This window comes from Pseudomyrmex gracilis, unplaced genomic scaffold (assembly GCF_002006095.1).
Source record: "Pseudomyrmex gracilis isolate BER0280 unplaced genomic scaffold, ASM200609v1 scaffold_29, whole genome shotgun sequence".
NCBI classification, from domain to species: Eukaryota; Metazoa; Arthropoda; class Insecta; order Hymenoptera; family Formicidae; genus Pseudomyrmex; species Pseudomyrmex gracilis.
This window is the reverse complement of record NW_018020613.1, coordinates 303,108-324,976: the sequence shown is the minus strand read 5'-3', so window position 1 is coordinate 324,976 and position 21,869 is coordinate 303,108. Positions and strand designations below refer to the sequence as shown.

At 35.5% G+C, this 21,869-nt stretch overlaps 3 protein-coding genes across 8 annotated transcripts in view; 2 read left to right on the top strand and 1 right to left on the bottom strand.

Annotated features, from left to right (window-relative positions):
- Nucleotides 1-3,660: 3,660 nt before the first annotated feature.
- LOC109852422 (charged multivesicular body protein 6) lies at nt 3,661-5,069 on the top strand. The gene is made up of 3 exons (XM_020423569.1): nt 3,661-3,850; nt 4,061-4,170; nt 4,289-5,069. The coding sequence occupies exons 1-3, from the start codon at nt 3,785-3,787 to the stop codon at nt 4,755-4,757; spliced, it is 645 nt and encodes a 214-aa protein (XP_020279158.1). The 5' UTR covers nt 3,661-3,784; the 3' UTR covers nt 4,758-5,069.
- An 821-nt stretch (nt 5,070-5,890) lies between these two features.
- Nucleotides 5,891-14,469, top strand: LOC109852461. Of its 2 annotated transcripts, none has more exons than XM_020423646.1 (4): nt 5,891-6,109; nt 10,408-10,658; nt 13,598-13,836; nt 14,064-14,469. In XM_020423646.1, the coding sequence occupies exons 2-4, from the start codon at nt 10,410-10,412 to the stop codon at nt 14,065-14,067; spliced, it is 492 nt and encodes a 163-aa protein (XP_020279235.1). In that variant the 5' UTR covers nt 5,891-6,109; nt 10,408-10,409; the 3' UTR covers nt 14,068-14,469. The 2 variants fall into 2 exon arrangements, with proteins under 2 accessions (XP_020279235.1, XP_020279234.1); XM_020423645.1 differs by lacking the exon at nt 5,891-6,109 and adding an exon at nt 7,797-9,564.
- Nucleotides 14,470-16,911: 2,442 nt separating this feature from the next.
- LOC109852460 (mucin-19-like) overlaps nt 16,912-21,869 on the bottom strand; it is a 223,944-nt gene continuing 218,986 nt past the window's right edge. For all 5 annotated transcript variants that reach the window (XM_020423639.1, XM_020423640.1, XM_020423642.1 and 2 more), the window contains 2 exons: nt 19,481-19,698; nt 16,912-19,129 (listed from right to left, as the gene is read on the bottom strand). In XM_020423639.1, the coding sequence (XP_020279228.1) occupies nt 18,854-19,129; nt 19,481-19,698 (494 nt within the window). In that variant the 3' untranslated portion in view covers nt 16,912-18,853. The remainder of the gene's footprint in view (nt 19,130-19,480; nt 19,699-21,869) is intronic.

The window sequence follows — 21,869 nt, the reverse complement described above, 5'->3', positions numbered from 1 at the left end:
TAAGATAAAAAAAAAAAAAAAAAAAAAAAACAAACAAACAAACACCCTGTCTTTACTGTCATTATTTACGCCATGTGATTCTCTCTTACAAGTCTGTAATCTCGCGGTGATAGCGCGATGTAGAAACAGTTCGACAAAACGGATTCTTCGAAAATGTTTCTTCCGTTTACGACTCATCATAGAGAAACCTATAGATATGTCTCTCGATCCTCTTGATATATCGATTTCTTCATAAGAGATTCGTTACTTGCCGAGCGTTATCGTATATATATATATATATGTATATATATATATATACGTATATATATATATATATATAATACGAGAGTGAAGAATCGTTTTATCAATCAGTTCTTTGGGCCAGCCATATTTTATCGTATCTCCGATAGATAGTTTTCGTTTTATATATACATATATGTGTATATTTGTTATGTAAGATATTAAACCGCTTTGTTGCAAGATTGCAAATTCAATTCGCAAATTCAATGCAATTTGAACCGATTGTCTATATTTTAGAATATGCGCTCTTCATTCGGAAAATTTGTATTTACATTTATGTAAATTATAATGTAAATTAATTGTATAACACACACACACACACACACGATATTTTTAGAACTACTAAAATGATCTTTCGTATATTTCGTATCTCGATAGCCGTACGTTACGATAAGAGATTGTCCATCTGAACCAAAGGGATATGAATATCTTTGTACGATCGTTAATTTCCTCACAGTTTCCTCGTTGATAATTCGGCACGATGTCGCTTGATACTTTTTGGACATCGTTCAATTCGCACGCTTATTTTGCTCGAAAACATAAAGAAAAAGTTGATTATATGTTGGAATTTACATATCAAACGAATCCGTGTAACGCGAAAACAGTAATTTAATCATTGCAAGCTGTTCGAGAGAAATGTTTTTTTCCGTTTTTATTCTCTTAACACATTAAATGACAATAAGATTATTGCTTACAGAAAATTAAAAATTACACTGTTTGTTAATATAATGTGAAAAAGAGAGAGAGATTTGTTTTTGATTCTTTGCTTTTCTGAAATTGTGTATACATATTATTGTTGTTTCAAAAAGATTGTATATTTACGAGTGTTATATGTATATACATATACTCTTTTCGTTATATTTACGTGCAATGATGTAAGTGGTATATTGTTTGTACCGAAGTTTTTTCAGAAAGCAGTTCTACACAAAATGTGGTATACTAACGCAATTATATTATTATTAAGCGTTGAATTATTTGTAAGCACACGTTGTGATGTATTAATATTTTATGAAACAACACGCCAACTGATATAAATTAAGAGATCTCGTATTATTATATTGACTCCAGACGTTTCCGACGCGTTAACCATGTAAATCTGATTACTACAATTAACGAGATGAGTGATTTTAATTTTTTTGTCAGCGTCAAACTGTAAACGCGTAAATTCTACAAAACGCTTGCATTTGTATATTGAGTTTGTTAACGCGATTCACACGCTATTCACATCGGTGACGCGGCGAACGAGGAAAACCAAACTTTTTTGGAAATATTTTCTGTGATTCGCAGCGAAAGAGGATCGCAATAGAGCGGTAAAGGGAAGCAACGGCAAAACACATATATACACACAAAGAGAAAAAAAGGAAGAAGCTCGACGGCATGGCATTACTTGCAATGAGGAAACTCGCAATATATAACAAGCAATATTAACTAAGTCTCTTTTAATTCCATGTATATTAAAAAAAAAATGATTATGTGGATGCTTAAACGAGATTTATTGAATTTATAAACGAGCAAAGCCAAGGGATAAGATAAAATACCAATTTTACATATTCTTACTAATCGTAAACGATTACAGTACATATAGCGATATACTAAATTATACGAGTATGTATCGACTTAAAAGAAAAAGAACAAAAAATGATATATATATATATATATATATATATATATAAATAAATATATATATACATATAACGATAGGCTGCCTGCAGCGAGCGGGTGTGTGAGCAGAATCTAATCTACGTAAGTACGTAAAAAAAAAAAGTTTCAATTTTACACTACCGATAATAATGAACATAACGATAAGACTATATAAGATATATTGATGATTTATAATATAATAATTATAACGTTGTACAGAATATTTATGAACAAGCTCGCTGCTGGGAAGAGAATCGAGCTCTCCTCTCTTCGTTCGAATGTTATAAATCGCGATCCCGATTGCTACAAGAAATCGATACACATACCTGTTCAATCACTCGAATAAGATTCGGGGGGGCGAAAGTTAGAATCGCGAAGAGAGAATCGATTCTCTGTCCAAAAGCGGCCAAGACTATAATGGATGTTTTGTAAGATAAAAAAAAAAAAAAAACAAAACGCGATCACGGAGCGCCGAGTTTACGTTCGAGACAGCGAATCGATCGATTTGCCCGATTACAATTGAGGAACTTCGAATCTCTCTCGGCGATTACTTTTTCTTAAACGGAGGTCTTAAAATAAAAAGAAAAACGGGGATCGGTCGGTTGCGTGAAACTCGTGCGATTTAGAGAGTAATACTCGGTCCCGGGATATTATTCAAACGGAAGAAGAAGTGAGAGATAGGAACAAAAAAAAAAGATAGAAAGTGAGAAAATATTATCCGCCACGAGGCACGAGAGCGCGGGGGCTGATAATCTAATTAATTGTGTATGTATACAAACAAAAATAAATATAATATTGCGATTATAAATACTAAACTAATAAAGAATAACAAAAAAAAATATTATACCCCTCTGTACATATAAATATATATTATATGATACAATTATTATTGCGATATGATTTATTATAAATATATATATACATAAATATATATAAATATAACTCATAAAATCACACATTATTATGTTTATTATTGTTTACTTATGATTATATTGAAACTATTAATATTGCGACGAGAGTAATGATTGATTAAAAATGACGATGATTAACGATGATAAACGATAATGATGCTGACGATGTGATGAGGATGGGGATAATGATGATGATAATGATAATGATAATGATGATGATGATGGTGATGATAATGATGACGACGATATTATGATTTTTTTATGATTATGATTATTATACAATAATATTATTACTATTTAAGGAAAGGTTCACAACGTGCCGTGTGTATGTGGGAATAAAAAATATATACATAATGGACATTGTGTTCTCACTTCAAATTAATTGTGTTTTATATGTGTATATATATATATATATATATATATATATACGTCTTTCTAATTTTAATTATTTTCTTAACATCTTCCTTTCAGAGTGGTGAGATAAACGTGTGTAAACATACGCGTTTTGTGTACTCGTGAATTGCAAGTAGAAGTTCGAAATCAATCGGGAAATGTTAAATTAGATTGCATTTTACAAGACAAATTGACTCACATTGCAGAAGATCGCACGGAGTAGTCGACCGCATTTGTTGTAGCCATCGATTTTCGATCACAGATCCGCACACACCGTATTTTTTACCACTTACAAAAGACGATAAAATCTGCGTAACGCGACTGTAAACCGCGGCAAACTGACATGGCGTACACGGAAGCGCGCGATTCGAGAATCGCAAAATCACTCTCGAATCGCTCTCGAATCGCTCTCGAACAATCGCCAATATGGCCGCCGTCCGCGGCCACGCAGAGAGAGGTTATATGCGTTAGCAACTGTCAAACGCGTGACGTGACTCGCGAGTCAACTTGAACGAACATTCGAGCTTGCAGCTCGCGTTTCGTGATAAGAACAAATCAAAATGGGAATTTTCTTCTCGAAGAAAAAGCAACCGAGTCGCGTTACCGAACAGGACAAAGCAATCTTGGTGAGTAAAATGTGTTAACCTCATCATCTCGTCTTAAAACCTGCTGAAACATGGTCTTATCTTTAATTGCGCTGGATTTACATTATTGTCAACTACGTAATTTGCGATGTAACATCAGCAGATGTTGTATATTAAGTTCCGAAAGTGTTGTTATACGTTGTCAACATATTCAGGATGCGTTGTTAATTACTCGATTCTTTGTTCGTGCAGCAAGTGAAACAAACGAGAGATAAAATTAAACAATACCAAAGAAAGATCGAGCAAACTTTAGGGAAAGAACGATCGCTTGCGAAGGAGCTTCTGAAAAATGGAAAGAAAGAGTAAGTATATTTTGGATTTGACAGAAAAACAGTTATATTACATTCTTCTTTTCAATATCTGTTTTTTGTTTTTTTAAAGCATAATTTGTTTCATCATTCCGTTACATATTTGTTACAGCCGCGCGTTACTTTTATTACGCAAGAAAAAACATCAAGAACAAGTTCTTTCACGTGCGGATGGCCAGCTGGAGAATCTCGAGCGTATGATACACGATTTGGAATTTGCTCAAATTGAGACTCAAGTTGTTGATGGCTTAAAAGTCGGTAATAGCGCATTAAAGCAGCTACACGCTTTGTTGTCTATTGATGAAATTGAAAAGGTCATGGATGAGACAAGAGAAGGTATTGACAAACAAAGAGAAATAGACGAAGTGCTGTCATCGACCTTCACATCGGAAGATGCCATCGACGAAAGTGAGCTCGAAGCTGAATTGGACAAGTTGATAGAAGCGGAAATCAGCGAGAAAGCTCCGGATATACCGGAAGATGTACCATTGCCGGATGTGCCAACGGATTCATGGGTACAAGACGATAAAGAATACAAGAAAAGCAGAATATTTGAAAAACCGATCGCACTAACAGCCTAAGAAGATTTTTTTCAGAGAGATTTGTAGATTCGCTCTAAAATTTAAGATTCTATGCAACACACTATGTATATATGTACATATAAGTATAAGATTTATGTAATAAGTATAACTTATACATACACGCTTCTTTTATAACTTGTACTTATTACAAGAAGAAAAAGTCACTAATATCTTACTTAGAAACTATTGTTAATTTTTTAACAGTTTATCGTATATCAAAAAAAAATAAATTCTATATATTTCCAATATGTATATGTGAATACAAAAGCTCAATATTGAATGATGAGTTGTGCGAATAAAACGAACTTTTTACGTTTTGTATATTTTTTATGCGACACACAACGGACAATTCGTATTGAAATGCAAAATTTTACGGCTTCTGTACGTATTATGTATATCGATGAGTCATCGACGGTAATAACGTAGTATAGTCTGATATAAAGACTAAGACAAGTTATGCCAGGTATAAGAATATTAAATATTTATTATAATATATAACGAATAGAAATCTTGTCTTTCAAAAGACTCGTTTTGACGCAAGCGCGATAATGGTATCATTGCAATCGCGATATAATCTATAAGTAACTGAGTTGCTTGAAAAGATAGTGTGAATCATTATCAAATTGCATTTCGATTCATTACACTGCTATTAAACAACAAAGCAATCAATATTCCGAACATTTTCCGCATTTTGGTTTTTCCTTAATGTGTTTTTACGTGAATCAGACGATAAATCAATATCGGAGTTTTTAAATATTATTTATTCTATACAGGAAATATATAAAATGAACGTGTCTACTACGAAATAATTTTTTTCCAATAATGAAATATTCATCGATTATAAATACACACACGTAATAAACGCATGTCTATATTTTTAATAGTGGTTGTCTACTAAAAAAAAGATTACTTTTGTATCTCAATATTATAAAATTTACGTTGAGATGTTAAAAACAAATTTAAACAATATGTATGTAAAAATTTATTTTTTTAACACAAGAGAGAGAAATAGATACTGTGTTCAACATTTCAAGTCATACGTATACATACGTACAATCAGCGATACCTGCGCTTGACTCCGGTGGTGTAAGTGGCAACGTGGGCTGCGTGGGTTAGAAAGACCGCGAGTACGACGCTCGCGTCAGTTTGCGCTGAGTCTTCTTCGTGAGAGTTGCGTTCTCTTGGTGCATCATCGGGGCAGCTCTGTCACGGCTTCCTTGTTACCGATGCACAGAAGAGGAACGAGAACCCGTCGACAGAAAATCAAAGACTCAGTCAGTTAAATTAGCGCGTTTTTTTTAAATCTCGATCGTCGAACACAGTCTGTTTCGTCATCGCAGAGAATAGTTCAGGTAAGAAGCGATCTCTTTGTAATGACCCTGACGACGATGAATAAACCGCGTTTCTCACTTTCAATGCGCATTATTCACGCGTGCCTAAAGTTACTTTCCTAAACCAACATAAGCAAGTCTTTTTTTAGTATAAAATAATACTACAGATAAATGTGATATGCTACAAGAGATAAATGATATTGCAAAATCTACCGTTATTCTACCAGAAGTTTTTTTTTTTTTTTTGTTGCTTCTCTTGCAGCTAGTGTTGTATCGTACATAGTCATCAAATTTTAATCATATCTTTTATATTCAGAGAACTTGAATGAGCGATAAGTTTTGCTCGGAGCAGGTTTTATTGCGCTGCTTTTTTTTTCTATGTAATCTTTACAAAAAGATTCATCGCTTGAAAACAACGTTTCGTTTGATAATAAATACAAAATAATTACATTTGTTGAGAAAATATTTGATTTGCTTTTACCAATTTAAAATTACAGATATTATTCTTTTTATCTTTGCGTAACGGTCGACATGCAACTCGAGTTGTTCGACTTGCTAATTGAGCGATCACGTGGAAATATTTATCGATACACATGTCTGATGATAGGGTATATCCTCAATTCGGTGTGTGAAATAAGCAACACTTAAGCAGATCGTATTACGACATAAAAACGGCGTGACACACAGATGTGCGAATTTAAAAGATGTGTATGCTTGTAGAAACTAGAAACATGATGCGATCTCTTTATCACACTGTTACATACATATGTATGTTTTTTGCCGGTATATGCGCAGGTATATAAGCTGAACTGTCGCTTTTTGCGCATATCGGTTTAAGATATGTATAAAAAATGTTTTTTTTTTTATCAACTGGAAAGGTCAAATAACATATTTACTTTAACTTAGCGTTGCTGCTATACATCATATTTCAATATTACATTTGCGTTATACATTTTTTTGTTTATTCAGATAATGTTTAATTTTTCTACTACTAAATCTGTTTGAAGTTTTTAGTTGTTAAAATATTATTTGTCTTATTATTTTGTTTGTTTTTATATTTACGTGTAGTGTGTTTGTAATCTTTGTTTAGGAAATGTCTTGGAAAAATAAAAAACGTTTTAACCATATGTTACATTTGCTACATACATATATAGTTAATATAAAAATATGGTAATGTTAAATAAATAATGTTGAATCTCTTATGATAAATGACACGATAAATCATATTTGTAACGCAATTTATCATGAAGTGCACGTTTTTTCCGTCAAATTTTGCAGTCGATTAGATTTTGTCTGATATTAAATGTGGAAAAAACGTGCGCGATAAAAACGCGATATCTCAACACGTTGACGCGAGTGTGCCATCGAAGAAATTTTTGCACTTTTTAACATTTCAAATTTGAATTATTTAAACAACACGTATTTCATGTTGTATATGCTAAATACATTTATAGAATGTATAAATACATTCAATTGCTGAAATTATTCTTAACTATGTACATGAATCTCTTAAAAATTATAAAATCAAATCAATACGTAATCAAATCAATGCGTTAAATAATTGAGAAAATTTCTATTAAAAATTTATCGTACAGTACGCTGTGTTTTTTTTAATAATTTTGAAAACATACAGTGTCGTATAAAAATATATAAAATTTTTCTCTTTGACTTGTTTAATCATTTTCAAGCAATTGTTTTCAATGGGGAGAGGGAAAAGGAAAAAAAACCACACGTATATATAACTCGCGTCTTGGATCAATTATAAACCTGTCGGGTGGTATAGCGACAACGGCAACAAACAAGCTTTTCATTTTCGTAAAACGTTCGGTCCGTCTTTTTTGCGCGACAGCTTTGCAAAGCGTAAAGTCGACCGTTTACTTATCTACTTCTACCGTATTCGACATGTGCGAGGTGCGAAACCGGGTTAAGGTTAAGTCGTGTGTGAGAGACGGGTAACCATGTAACAGTTGTATACTGGTGTCAGTTGTCGGTGCGAGTTATTGACGCAAGAGTCGTAGTTTTCTGATCGGTTCACGGGGAGACTTGCATGAGTGTGCGAGAGACGCGATGCACGCACATGTAAATATATAGGAGGGATCGCGTCACGCACACACCGTCTAACCGCAACCGTTCGATAAAATGTAAAATGCACGAAACATAGGTGGATCGATCCCACCAAAGGCCGGAAAGTGCGCGTACTAGTTCTGACTATACGTGGAATTTTTTTTTTTTTTTTTCTTGTATTCTTTAAAAAAGGACATACACAAAGTCTCGGTAGGTGTTCGAACGAATTTTTGGGATCGGGTCAGGTCAGGTTTTGTATCGATTAGTTTCGGCTACGTCAGGATGAAAAATTGTTTTTTTAACACTCTACCTTATTTTTACGACTCATAGACGGTCTCTAGATTCTCTAGTATGTTTTACTCAATATACTACGTGTAGTTCTTTGAGTCGATCACAAATTTATTGTCCCATGTCACAATGATGTTTCAAAAACCTAACAATGATGATTCATTTAAATACGTCCGAGCATATTTGAGCTGTTAGTCAATGTAGTTTTGGCACGTGTAAAGCATTAGATCCCACGTTAAGTTACTGAAATTAAGGCTCCATTGAGCACGATTAGCACGACTTAGTTTCTCCGGTGTTACTCCTAATTAACATACGAGATAATTGGTGCAAAATGAGGCTTAACGTATCATCTGGTATCATGGCTCGTGTTATTCAATTTGTAAAAGAGCGTCATCTTCGATTCGTTTTGCCGAACTGTAGCTACATATATCGCACGAAACTTGGACTTTTGAACAAAGCGAGCACTCGGCGCGTATTTTACGACAATGTAGAAATTTGTTATCGGCTCATTACGTTATCGTTCGGTAATTACCGCGGAGACGAACAGCAATACTTAATATGTTGCACTTTATTGGGTGTAATATAGACCTCTTGAGGAGGATCGTAATACAAGTCACGTCCTTGGATGTCACTTCGCGTACGTATGTAAATTGGAATTAATTTCGCGGCCGCGTCGTTGCGTTGGTTTATGTGTACGTGCACACGCGGAGTCAGTGGATTGATGATGTATTTCTTTCTCTCTCTCTTCATTGCGCACAACATACGTTTGTACGGAACGACATGATTTTGCAGAGTATCTCGTCGTCACGTGTTTATATACCTACTCGGCGTTTGATCGCGCAATGATAACGTTTCAAAAATAAGACACTTTATCTTTACGATTTCGATGCCGGCGCACTGGGCAAACGGGATTGCACAAGAACGATTGTAGATGCTTTCTAGAATTATCTTTTTTCTTCATTAGTGTGCACACACACGTACACATATATATACATACATTTATTGCTTTATATTGGGTACCTCACAGCGCGATACGTTAGTCAAACAAAATTCGTTAATTAAGAGAGACGCTCTTGTGATATTAACACGTAGTTATCTTTCGATAGCCGACATGGATGAGACTGGTAAACTATAATTACGATATAACGTTACGTTAATTGAGAATTTAGTTCTTTGAAGAGAATTCAGTTTTTTTTTTTTTTAAAGATTTTTATTTATGGAACTTTTATTTTTAGAATAATGAAGAAATTAAACTAGGAAATAACAAGTAATTTCTTGCGTTTGAACGTGTTGAAAAGTGTGTTGTGTAACATTATTCTAATCGCACTATGTGCAGCGTTGAGAAACAATTAGCGCGCAATAGTTACGATATGTAATAATATACTCGTGTTTCTTTTATTATTTTGAAGAAATAATCATAAATTGGATTCAACGGTGTAAACCGACATGTTTTAATAACTGAAAGTATTTTCTTGAAATGCTATGTGACAAATATCGATCGACTTGCACCAATGTTGACAGGACTTATCTGCACGTTAATCGTTTCCATGTAGCCTACTTTGCAGATAATCAAAAGATATTTATAACTGCTGTGAAATAATGAATTATAAAACCGCCAAGTTCCGCTAATGAATAGAGTTTGTGAATAATATATTGATTCCACAATAGTTTCAAATGCAATTATGTGTCGGCGTCTGTCATTTGTACAATCCTACTTATAGACGTTCTCACTTGAATGTACTTTTACTGCTTTATTGTACACGTGTCGATATGCCAAACGGCAAATTGGAACGTGTTGATACAGCCGGATAAGACAGACTCTGTGTCGTATTATAAAATTTATAACAAAAACACTTTTGTTAAGTAAACTTTACGTCGTTAAAATATTGATATTTTTTTATTAAAGAAAAATCGATTGATTAAAAACAAACACCTATCGATATTTTGAATTTGAGCGTGTGTTTCAGCAATGTCTTTGGAAGAGTCCAGAAGATCGCAGCGTCCGTATAGGTACGGAATGGTCCTGCTATGCGTCGGGGCTCTCATAAACTGGTTGGGTCTAGCCGAGAATTACGTTGAACCAGTGCGTTATGTCGGTGTCGCTTGCATAGTCGCCGGAGCTTTGCTCATTTGCGCCGCGATGTGTTGTTGGCTACACGCACCGCCAACTAGAACGAGCACGCACACGCAACATGCGAATCATCCGATCACAGCGCAGGTAATTTCCGAACTGTCAACATATTCAGTCTAGATAGCAATTTATTTGTCTGCCGGAAACAGACTTTGACGCTTAACTTGAATCAAACGTAGAACAAATGTTTTTTTGTTTTTATTTGAAATTTTACTTGTGCGAAAATCATTGAAAATAAAATAACAAGTTAGCTAATTTTTAACAACAAAAATAAAATCGCGCCGGAAGAATTTAATCAAAATTGAAACTAAGAGAGACGCAAATATCTGGTCTTCTGTTGGCCTATTGTATTTATTTTACAAAAAATAAATTTAGAAAACTTTTTTCTTCAAACACTGACGAGTATTGAAAATCATGATAGATATTGATCTCACAGCTTTTTTTTGTATCAGTCCGAAATGATTCTGATCGACGCAGCGTGACGTTTAGGACTCTGGGGATTAAAACGGTTTTAGATCGATTCGGGTCAACCTCCTTATAGACCACAAAGAACGCGTATTATCTATAGATATCCTCTAGCCTAGCAGTAAGCCGCAATTACTAGAGACGGAGTAGGCAGAAAAAGAAAAAAGTTAATAATATATCCTACGATCTAGAGCTCGTACTTTTTTCCCTTCGAACGAAGCTAACGAAAAAACAGAAGGAGAGATACGAAGAGAATGAGAGACAGAGAGAGAAAATTTGTATACACATCAGATAATGTATCGTAATGTTCATAAATCATCTTTTATTTGATAAACAGCGCCTTGCGTTTGCTTCGAGTTTTATTACAGGCAAAGTATAAGCCTGATATTTATGAACATTGTTAAAAAATTATTTAAGAACAAATCTCAACGCAAGACTGACACTCGCGTCATCAAAAATGGCGCAAAGTCATGATTATATCACGTTTCTTTTACGTTTTCTTTTTTCGGATCTCGAGTTACGGAAATAACACGATTATATACCGCCACGTCCTTATTATATGATCAACATTACTATTATTAGAAAAATGTGTGTCACGTACTTTCAGCATGTGACACATTGTTTTTTTTCTGTTGCCAATCCATTAATGCAAACGTGATTGCTTATAATATAAAGTTTACAATATGTCGACGGTAATTCACATGATGCTTTATCGTTCTTGTGTGTACCACAAGTTTTATTTGTAAAACGGTTTCCTCGTCATAAAGAAATTGTCGGTAAATATTTTTCACACAAAATAAACGTTCGGTCTATTTTCGAATGTTTATCTCTTCGTTATTTATGCTTTGTTACACTATGTAAGATAAAGTGATATAACGCACATTGACGTGCAAAAGAAGCTTCTCTCTCTTTTTCTTTTCTTCTCTCTCTAGAATAGTCTCTAACGTCGATTGCTGCTATAAAGGATATTCACCCGGTGGGAGGGAAGAAGAGGAAGCATATATCCCCCTAAAGCTATATGTTGTAGCTTTGTCATTTATCCTTGAAACATACTTGCTTATAGTTGTGTGATGACAGGTTTTCAACCTTCGAACAAAAGAAATAAATACACGAAGCAGTTTTCACCCATAGCACATTCTCATCGCGACATTCTCACTACCGTATGTTTGTATTGAAGTTTACTTCCCGCTTGTGTGTGTATATTTGTAAAGAAAAAACCCGCGCGTTTATTCATAACTTTGTATCATCGCCGCCCATCCATCTCGCGTCATTACGTAATCTCGTTTATTCTTATGAAATAGAGTGTATTCCGTGTCAAGAAACGCAAACGTCATCACCGATTCTGCGAAAACCATTTGAATCAATGTTGAATTGATTTTCCTCTTGACGCATTACAACCTTTTAAGTAACAACTTATTGGTGAGGCCGCTCCTCAATGTGAAGGAAGAAAGCGCGAAAGATATGTATATGAACACGTGTCCAATTTTTTTAAACAAGTCCAACCGTCAAGGGACTCGTAACATATTTATTCATGATAACAGACGACATATGGTGTGGCGGCGAAAGTTTCTTTCATATCTGATACGTCCGATCGAACAGCGGCGCGCGAGCTTGGGGTGTCGTCGCGAATATTCATAAATCGCGCTCAACGAGAGGCGTATTTTTGTCGAGAAAATAGAAAAATAATTTTGCGCACACAATCGAACAACCTCGAGATTACAGTCGTTCACCTCGCACTTCCACTTAAGCTTATTATGCAATTTTCCAGCGAAGCTTTTCTTTATCGCCGCAAATAACCACGTTTATTCTCGTCTCTCGACCGCGTGTACGGACGACGCGCGCATTTTCACATGTGTAACTTTTTTTCTCTCTCTCGTGCGTCACCCTATATGTATTTTGCGCGCGCCCTTTCTTTCGCGACTTACATTCAAGCCCGACCACAATGTTTTTCCGAAAGAATACCGAGAAAACTGGACGTAGATAGAGATATCTATAGACGACCTACGACGAATATAGCGCGATGTGCAACTTCCGGGTGAATATCCTTATAATACGGCATGTGGAATATCTACGGGAATCGCGCGCGGGGTCGACACGTCGATCCGAATAACTTTAAATAGACACGCCGCGACGAAGGGATATATATCTTCGTGATGTGATTAGCTGTGTGATACATATTCTTGCAAACGCAATGTATTGTAGCAAATTTAAATTGAATTTAAAAAAAAACGGCAGGATTTTTCATCACAAAAACAATTACAGCTAAGTTGCGTAATTGTAAAAACTCCCAAGTTCTTTTTCTTCCTTCCTGGTGCAGTTTTTAAATAAATCTTCCGAATTAAAAAAGTGAACGTGAACAATCAAATTTTCAGTGATTTTGACTTGCGTCTAATAAACAAACAAAAAAAGATTTTGATCTTTAGTTGTCTAGTTGATATCAATAGTATTTTGGAGTATAATTTGGTTTCTTAAATACAAAATTCTCACAAATCCACGTGCGAAATAGCGAGAGAATGAACGAAAGTCCAACGTAACTTTACTTCAATTTCATTGTTTTAAAGATCGATGATCCGATACACGTGATCTCCATCGATGAGCCGTCAGGCGTGTCGAGACAAAAGCCGCCGGATTATGAAGCGGTGACAGACGCACCACCAAGTTACGATGATGCCATCAAGCTAAATCCTAGTCAATTAGTTAGGTTGAATGGTAGCACACCATCGTTATCCTCAGGACAAATTATTCCCACAACCATCAGCATCGTTTCTCCTACGCTCACGCCACCACCGCCGTACGCAAGGTGAGATTATTGATTAATGAATTGTACAAGTGTTGCGTTTCATTACTTGGAACATAAACTTTTCCATTCGAATTTGCTTTTCTTCAAGATATAAATGAAGTTAATTATTCTAAAATATTCACGTGTGTACAAGAATCTCGCATCAATTTTCATCGTTCTCAAACGTTTTCGAATTCACAAATAAAGAAGCGAGTATTTCGAATCGGTCGTTTTTTCTTCTATTTCAGGTGAGACTTTGACATCGGGGAGGGAGAGACCAATGAATCCGGGATGAATATGAGATTTGCACGCGCAACGTGTTGGAGGATTGATATATTGCCGTCAGTCGCAAAGAACGATCGCGTCGCAAACTGCAAACAATATGACAATTGCCGTTGTTTGCCGTCGTCGTTCGAACATGTATGCGCAGCTGTACAAAATGTATAATCTTGTCAGAGGAATTAAATCATTCATTTAGAGTTCGCTCACGATATTTTTGCAATTATAAAAATCAAAAAAACAAAAAAAAACAAAAAAACAAAAAAAAATGCGTAGTATCTCTCGTGCGTGTTATTTATCAATCTCAGAACGGTTAATTAATCTCTTTTATAACCGTGTAAATGTTTCTGCGCTATGACAGAGAGAAACAGAAAAGAGATTTCGAAGGTCAACTAGTATCTCATTTGAATTTACGTATTCAACATCAATCGGAAATTTTATTATCGAATTATTTCTATAATAATAAAATAGCGTGATAGCGCGCGCACACAATCGCGAAACAAAAACCACCTTCGTTTTCTGTAGTTTTATTTCCAACGATATCCACGAGTTGTCTCGATAAAAATGCTGTAACGAACCAATATCGTTTACGGTCGACCGCGTTTATTGCTCGACCGTTGTGCAACCAAGAGAATGCAGCAACGACTTTTGACAGTCGGATGTTTTGTTCAGTTTACTACTACCAGCCGTTCATTTAATTTAATGATTCGTGTGCCGTTTGAATCGCGCCTGATTGATCAACCGAGCTGATCTGCAGAAATAGCAAGGTTCAGTTGACAAAGAGCAAAGACGAACTTTCTATACGTATAGTTTTAGTTTATCGGAATTGTTAATTTGAAAAGTGACGTGGACAAGCGTGGAAGAGATGTTAAAATGCAAAGTATATACATTTGTGTATACGTCTTATTTCTCATTAACATTCATTATACTTGGAAATTTGATCATTATTATTTTTTAACACAAAAACTCACTTAATTACTCATTATTAAATCTACATTTATACAAGATTGAAAATATTCCAACGGATATTTTTATTCTCGGATACATTGAGAAAAAATGTAATGAGCGCTTTAAAAAAAATTCGCAATGACAAAAAATAACAAAAACTTAACGAAGCGCGTAATGAGAGAGCTGCGCGTATTTTATCGAAAAATAATAATGTTCCGTTATTACATATTATCTCGTTGCATATCTCTTTTCAATACGCACACGCGTGCACGGCACACACTCATGCGAAAATTATTCGCACGTCCATTTTATATTGTGTGATATGTATTATTATAAACATCATATAAATATTTGTATTATATATATGAGAAGAGCAACACTGATGATGAACGCAATTGCGATGTTTGTACAATAAGACTTTTTTTATAACAAAAGTGCAAAATATACATTATACATTTTTCTACGTAAATCTTACGTCGCGTCTTTTTGCTTTCTCTTGTTATATATGTGTGTGTTTTTAAAATCTCTTTAAAACCTCCCCTCTCATAGAGACAGATTTATATTATTTAGTTAAATGTGTCGTTTCATTTTATTATGTATATAATTTATGTATATTACATATATATTACACGTAATATATTAAATGTAATATACGTTATAAAACATGAATATCAAGTAGGTAATACATTTTCACATGCGTGATAAGAAAGAAACGGATTCAGTATTCATCGATAAATACCCTTTATTCAATCGGAGTAACATTTATACTTACTTAAAGCATGTTTATTGAACTTATAATATATATACTTGTATATTTTTTTTTAATTTTTATTAACGGTAACAATCATAATCGCAGTAATGACAAAAACATAACGGTAATTATGACAATAAATTGATAGCAATAATAATAATAATAATAATAATAATAATAATAATAAAACAACATAATGCTAAGAGGAAAAAATAATGTGGCAATGTAATAATATATAATTAACAATAATTTTTTATACACATCGTGACTAGCAAAGTGAGACGGTAATGATAATATCAATAAACAATATTGCAGAGTACACGTAATAGTTGTACTGTTATAACGGAACAGGACGTAGGAAAAGCCAAATTTTTTATTGACCCATCAATTATTGATTACTTATTTTTCCTCCATTCCCATTCGTTCCTTATTTTTTCATTCGTCAATTACGCTAAGTCGTGAAGTAAAAGAATTACTTGACTTGATAGTGACAATGATAACCGTAATTATAATGATAATGATAGTGACAAGAATAATTATAACGCCGAGATTATTCGTAAATGTCGGTCGACTATCGCTATCTTTTAATTTGTTATTACTCTCACTACACGGGTTGGTTAAAGTATAATTACGTCTGCGCATTCTCTTCTCTCATCTCTCGTCAGGCAAACAATTAATTTCTTCGTAATTGCTTCCCTTTTTTTTTTGTATATATACATCACCTATATACCGCATATCATAGTTGTGGCAAAAACTCAATATAATTTATAAAATAACGTAAGCAGTTTACCATCAATAGTCACACACTCTTTCTCTCTCTTTTTTTCTCTTTGATTATTCAAACCACATATTTTGCTATTTTAATGATCTTGACATTATTACTCTGCGCATAGCAACAATGTTTTGCACAATGAATACTAACACCAAGCGCATCGTGTATAATTTATACACTGTATCATTAGCATCTTTCCCAGTAGTGTATACAATGAACGATGTTAGTTATCATAAATATACACAACAAATCAGCGATTTTCCTGATAAAACAAATGCTTTAACAGAAAAAAAGAGAGAGATGGGTTATTTTGCACACTTATTTCAAAATTATTTTATATTCAAGACGTCTTGTTTTCGTATTATGTTTAATTTGTTAGCATCGAAGTGCTAACAATATTTTTTTTTTTGCACTTGTGTGTCGATCGATTTGTATGTAAGAGCAGCAATAATTAACGAGAACAAAAACATTCTTGACATGCCCGAACGATAACTACATTCTAAACGACGCAGTTTTTTTAAAACCACGAATCGACGACTCGAAGTCTAAAACTTTCAATATTTACAAGTCACGTAGCTTCTTCCCCTTCCGCGTTCCTCCGCGATCCCAAAAAAACAAACGCAATAGATATAACAGAACATAAACAGATTGACGAAACAATAACAACCGAAGTGATATACACGCGTTTTACAACGTGCGATAAAGTACACAGCAAAGATATATCAAAAAAGGAATGCGGTGACGGCATTCTGAAAATTATTATTATTACACATAAGAACAAATATCCTCCGACTGAATCACTTCCTGGAGGATTACAAAGCTCAAAGTCTTCTCTGTATGTATGTGTGTGTGTGTGTGTGTGTCTTTGACGAAATGATGGAGACTCGATTAAAACTCTAAATTTTGTTTGCCTCAGCCATAATAAATATGACAATACGTCGCGCGTTTAGCGATAACTGTGATGAAGAGGCCACGCGCGAATTTCACGAGCGTCTCGTCATTCCACCAAACTCGCAGCATTATCATCTCAGCGATTCTTTTCTTTTTTTTTAATAATAATAATTGTATATCTCTGTGTGACACACTATGTACATCATATGGACAACATGTCTCTCTCGCACATTTCTTCTTTCTCTCTCTCTCTTTCTCTCTCTCGTATAGACTCAGTTTACTATTATATAAATATGTTTCGGTATACTCGTGACTTTTTTTTTTGTTTATATTTTATATCGACAGTAGTAAGAGTAGTGGTACCGATAATGACGATTTGAATTAGTCGCTAAAAACGATCTGGCTGGTTGTGTAACAGTTACAGTGTAGTAATGATAGGATTAGTAGTTATAGTATAGTAGTATAGTAATAATAATAATAATCATAATAATAATAATAATGTGACTAGCTTGACGACTAGTTTAGCCGATAATTGATTTGTAAGTAGCTTGTTTTGGTTCAGCAGAAGCGTCATTTGGTAGACACACATATCGGTTCTCGTAGATTCGCGCGCTGATCGCTTTAAATAACGATAATAACAGTTATTACAGCAGTAAATTTACGGCGAGAATCCGATATAAAGTGAAATCAATTATTTTTTTTGTTTTTTTTTTTACACGACAGAACAGTCTGACACCACCAATCTGTCAAATCAGATTATAAATGAATTTCTTCTTTTTCTTCATTGTACGTATATTTACACACACGGTTGTCCCGTGTTAGCGGCGGACCGTCCGTCGATCGTGATACTTGATGCAGATTTATTATGTACAAAAGATATCGCTTATGAGCAACGCCCGGCCCTGTAATAAGTCCGTTAAGCTTAGCCTGGATGGATGCTCACGGAGCCGTTCATCCAGTTTTAGATGCCGTTATAATGCTCACTTATAGCAACCTACGCGCCGGTCGGTTGCCGTACAACCAACCGGCCGTGACAACTTTCACTGACGTCGTTGTCCCAACGTGGAATAGTAGCGGAAAACCCGGTTGACGTCACGTGACGCAAATTCAAAATTTGTGTCAGCTGGGAACGGTCGTGCACGGCCGTGTGATTCCCGCCCGGCGTTATTCGGTGAATCACGCGTCAACGTAATCGTAGGCCGATCCGCGAAGCTCAGTCATCGTATTATGATCAACGCAGTTCTCCCGCGAAGGCTGAACGTCATTATCACGTTTCGTCGTCGTTGAAACGTGAGTAGATATACGACCGCGATCCGCGTCACGTACGCGTCGAATCGCTTGGTCGCGCGGGCTCCGAGCGATTCCGAGCTAAGTGTGGTCGATTTTTAAAGATGGTCTCAGATGGGTGTCGGCAGAACTGTGAAGTCCTGCAGCGCGGTCTTCACCGTCTCGTAGATCGGCCGGTTGCTCTCGTCGGCGCAGTAGCCGTCGGCGGTGCACAGAGTCTGCAACTTCGTCAGATAACTGTCGAAGTTCTCGTGACCTATTTTCTCTTGCGGTCCGCCCGGGGCGTTCGGTATTCGCACTTGCTCCAGCAGAGTAATCATGTTGTCACGTAGTGACTGGTAGTATTCGGTCAGATTATTGTTGCGTTGAGCTATCGATGACGTTTCCTGCAAACAGAAAGTAATAACGCGTCAAATTTTGTCAGGTTTCACCCACAAAGTTGTTTATTAAAAAAAAAAGTAATGTTCTCCCAACACATTCGCAACTGATAAGGAAATAAACCGCAGGTAATCTCTCCAATTGATACCAACATATGACTAATAGAAGAGAACAATTATACGTACACTTACAAATAAGTTTCAACATTACACAAAGATGTAAAGTAATTGTACAATTATCTCGCGTACATATAAAAACAAAAAAACAAAATTTACATATTTTTGATGCTTATTGTCAATTATATTTTTGCCATCTGTTTATTCGACAAACGGTATACTACCGACTGAGCAAACACTGACCTTGTCTCCCTGCTTGAGCTGATTCTCCATGGCGGTAATATCCGAGCGCAGGCGCAAAACCTGCGACTCAACCCGGGCGTTCTCTCTCTGGAGTTCGGTAATCTCGGCCTCCAGTGTATAGAGATCCTCGCTCTGGGCACCGGCGGTTCCGCTACCGCTCGAGTTACCCTGACCCGTGCTCACCGCACCCCCGTGAGCCGGACCACCGGCTTCCAATCCTAGAGACAGGAAAAACACGGTCTAGTTCGACAGACTACTTGTCGTAACGACCGGAAACGCGAATCGTACACTTCCCGGTTTTCAGGAAGATTTGTGTCGCCGCAAATAAACGAGCAATCTTTTCATTAATTCTCACAAGCGTAATCGTAACAATTGACACACGTAATGAGTAGATACATCTTTAAAACAAATTTAAAATCGGGTACGATTCAAGTTTCCAAGTTCGACGAAAACTCGTACGAATTTCTGCGTAGTTAAACAAAAGCATTTTTAACGTTCTGCAAGAGAGCGCGTTCTCTGCTATTTCAGTTTTCTTTTTTTCTGTTTTTTTTTTTTTTGTTTTTTTGATTTGTATAATCATGATCAAAAAGCATCGGATTGAAAAATTCGAACAGAATTTTTGCTCGAGTTTTTGCGTGACACATGGAAATGTAGCGAGCATTTAAATTACGTTAAGGAGAGATTTTTTTTTCAGCAGCGACTCGGGCGATTTGTGTGTGTGCAATTTGCCACGAAAAAACAACATTACAATTGTAGATTTATATATGCAATGTTTTAGTAAGACTGTATATATGCATGGATAGTTTGCTCGGCCCGAGTCACTGCAGTATCTCGAGATAATAGGATATACGATACGGTTTCTTCTGCGTACGGTTCGTGCCAAAATGATAAAACGCATCTCGACAGAAAAGCGAGAGATGAACATTTTGAAACTTGTTCGATTATCAAAGCGTGTGTGCTCCAACTTACAATTAGAGTAAGAGACGCACGAACCTGACAGGAGTGCCGTAGGAATGATATGATCGAAGGGGTAGATGTCGGGGTGTTTTTTTTTTTTTTTTTTTTTTTTTTTTGAGGAAAGTTAGCGTGAGGTGCCATCATACCAGATAGAAGAAAAAAAAAGAGAAAAGAAAAACACCGAGTGCTGGCGTCGAGATACGCGACATTTAAGTTGCGCGTGGATGGACAAAAAGAAGCTTACGATTATAATTTATTGTGCTACAAGATACAATTTACAAATGGTTGCCAACACTCGGACATCATAATTTTTTTTTGTCACGAAAAGAAAAAATACTGGTGTGTGGATTCTGTATGTAACACCGAAAACACATAAGAAACAAGTGGCGAATACGTCAGTCCCTTACCTTCAAAAGTAACCGTGCTCCAAGCTCAACATGAAAGGAGCTGATCCCAGAATAAATCAGAATATATTATTTTCCATCATTAAGACATATGCTTGTTTTTTTCTTGTGATTTTATAATTTCTGTCTTGTACATAACGAAGGAAGAGAGGTTTCTGAGCGGGACCGAATCGAAGGGAAGATGGGGAAAAAACGTGACATAAATCAACGCCGTCGTAATTCAATTCTGGTGCTTTTTTCTCTTTTGCAAACTATATATGTATATATATATATATATGTATATGTCCTGACATCCCTTCGTGTATCTAATCAGTCGCGATATTCTTTCGTGAACCTGGAACATTTTATTTACTGAGAAAGTAAAGAGATCTCAAAAAAAAAAAAAAACGGGAAAACAATAATATCTAACAAAAACAAAAAAATACACAGTTGAAAGAAGAACGAATTTTTTAAATGATCGAGAAAAAAAAACAAAAAAGGACGTAGGAAAAGAGGTTCTTCTCATTGGTATGACAGCACATCATTGCGTGAAGAGCAGAGTATGGCATTAGCATATATATAGGATCAAGTACAAGGTTAGATATGCACAAGTTTACAAAGAAAGAGATACGTAATTCCGTAATGAGTTAGCACCGCGCTCGTACACAGACCTTGCTTTTACGGTATGCAAAGCGGCGTGACATTATCGAGTTTATATTTCGCACGTAAATTCTGAAACAAATCTCATCCGGTTGAACGAACGAGCACGATGCGCAAGCACAGAAAAAGAATGGATAGTGAACTGAAATTGCTTTTTTTTTTTTTTCTATCGCTATTCTATAACATATTTTTTAACTTTCTACTGCGCATTGAATAAAAACGAAAAAAAAAGCGCGCATCTTGCGGTTTTTAATTTTGCCAGCTTTTGAGGTGAGATTTTTGCGTAAAGAGCGAGAGAGCACGCGACAATCTCAGAAGAAAATTTGAACCAAGTTTTTTTTTCGCTAACGGTCTCACGCACAGTGTGTTTTCTGAGCAATTATTATTCT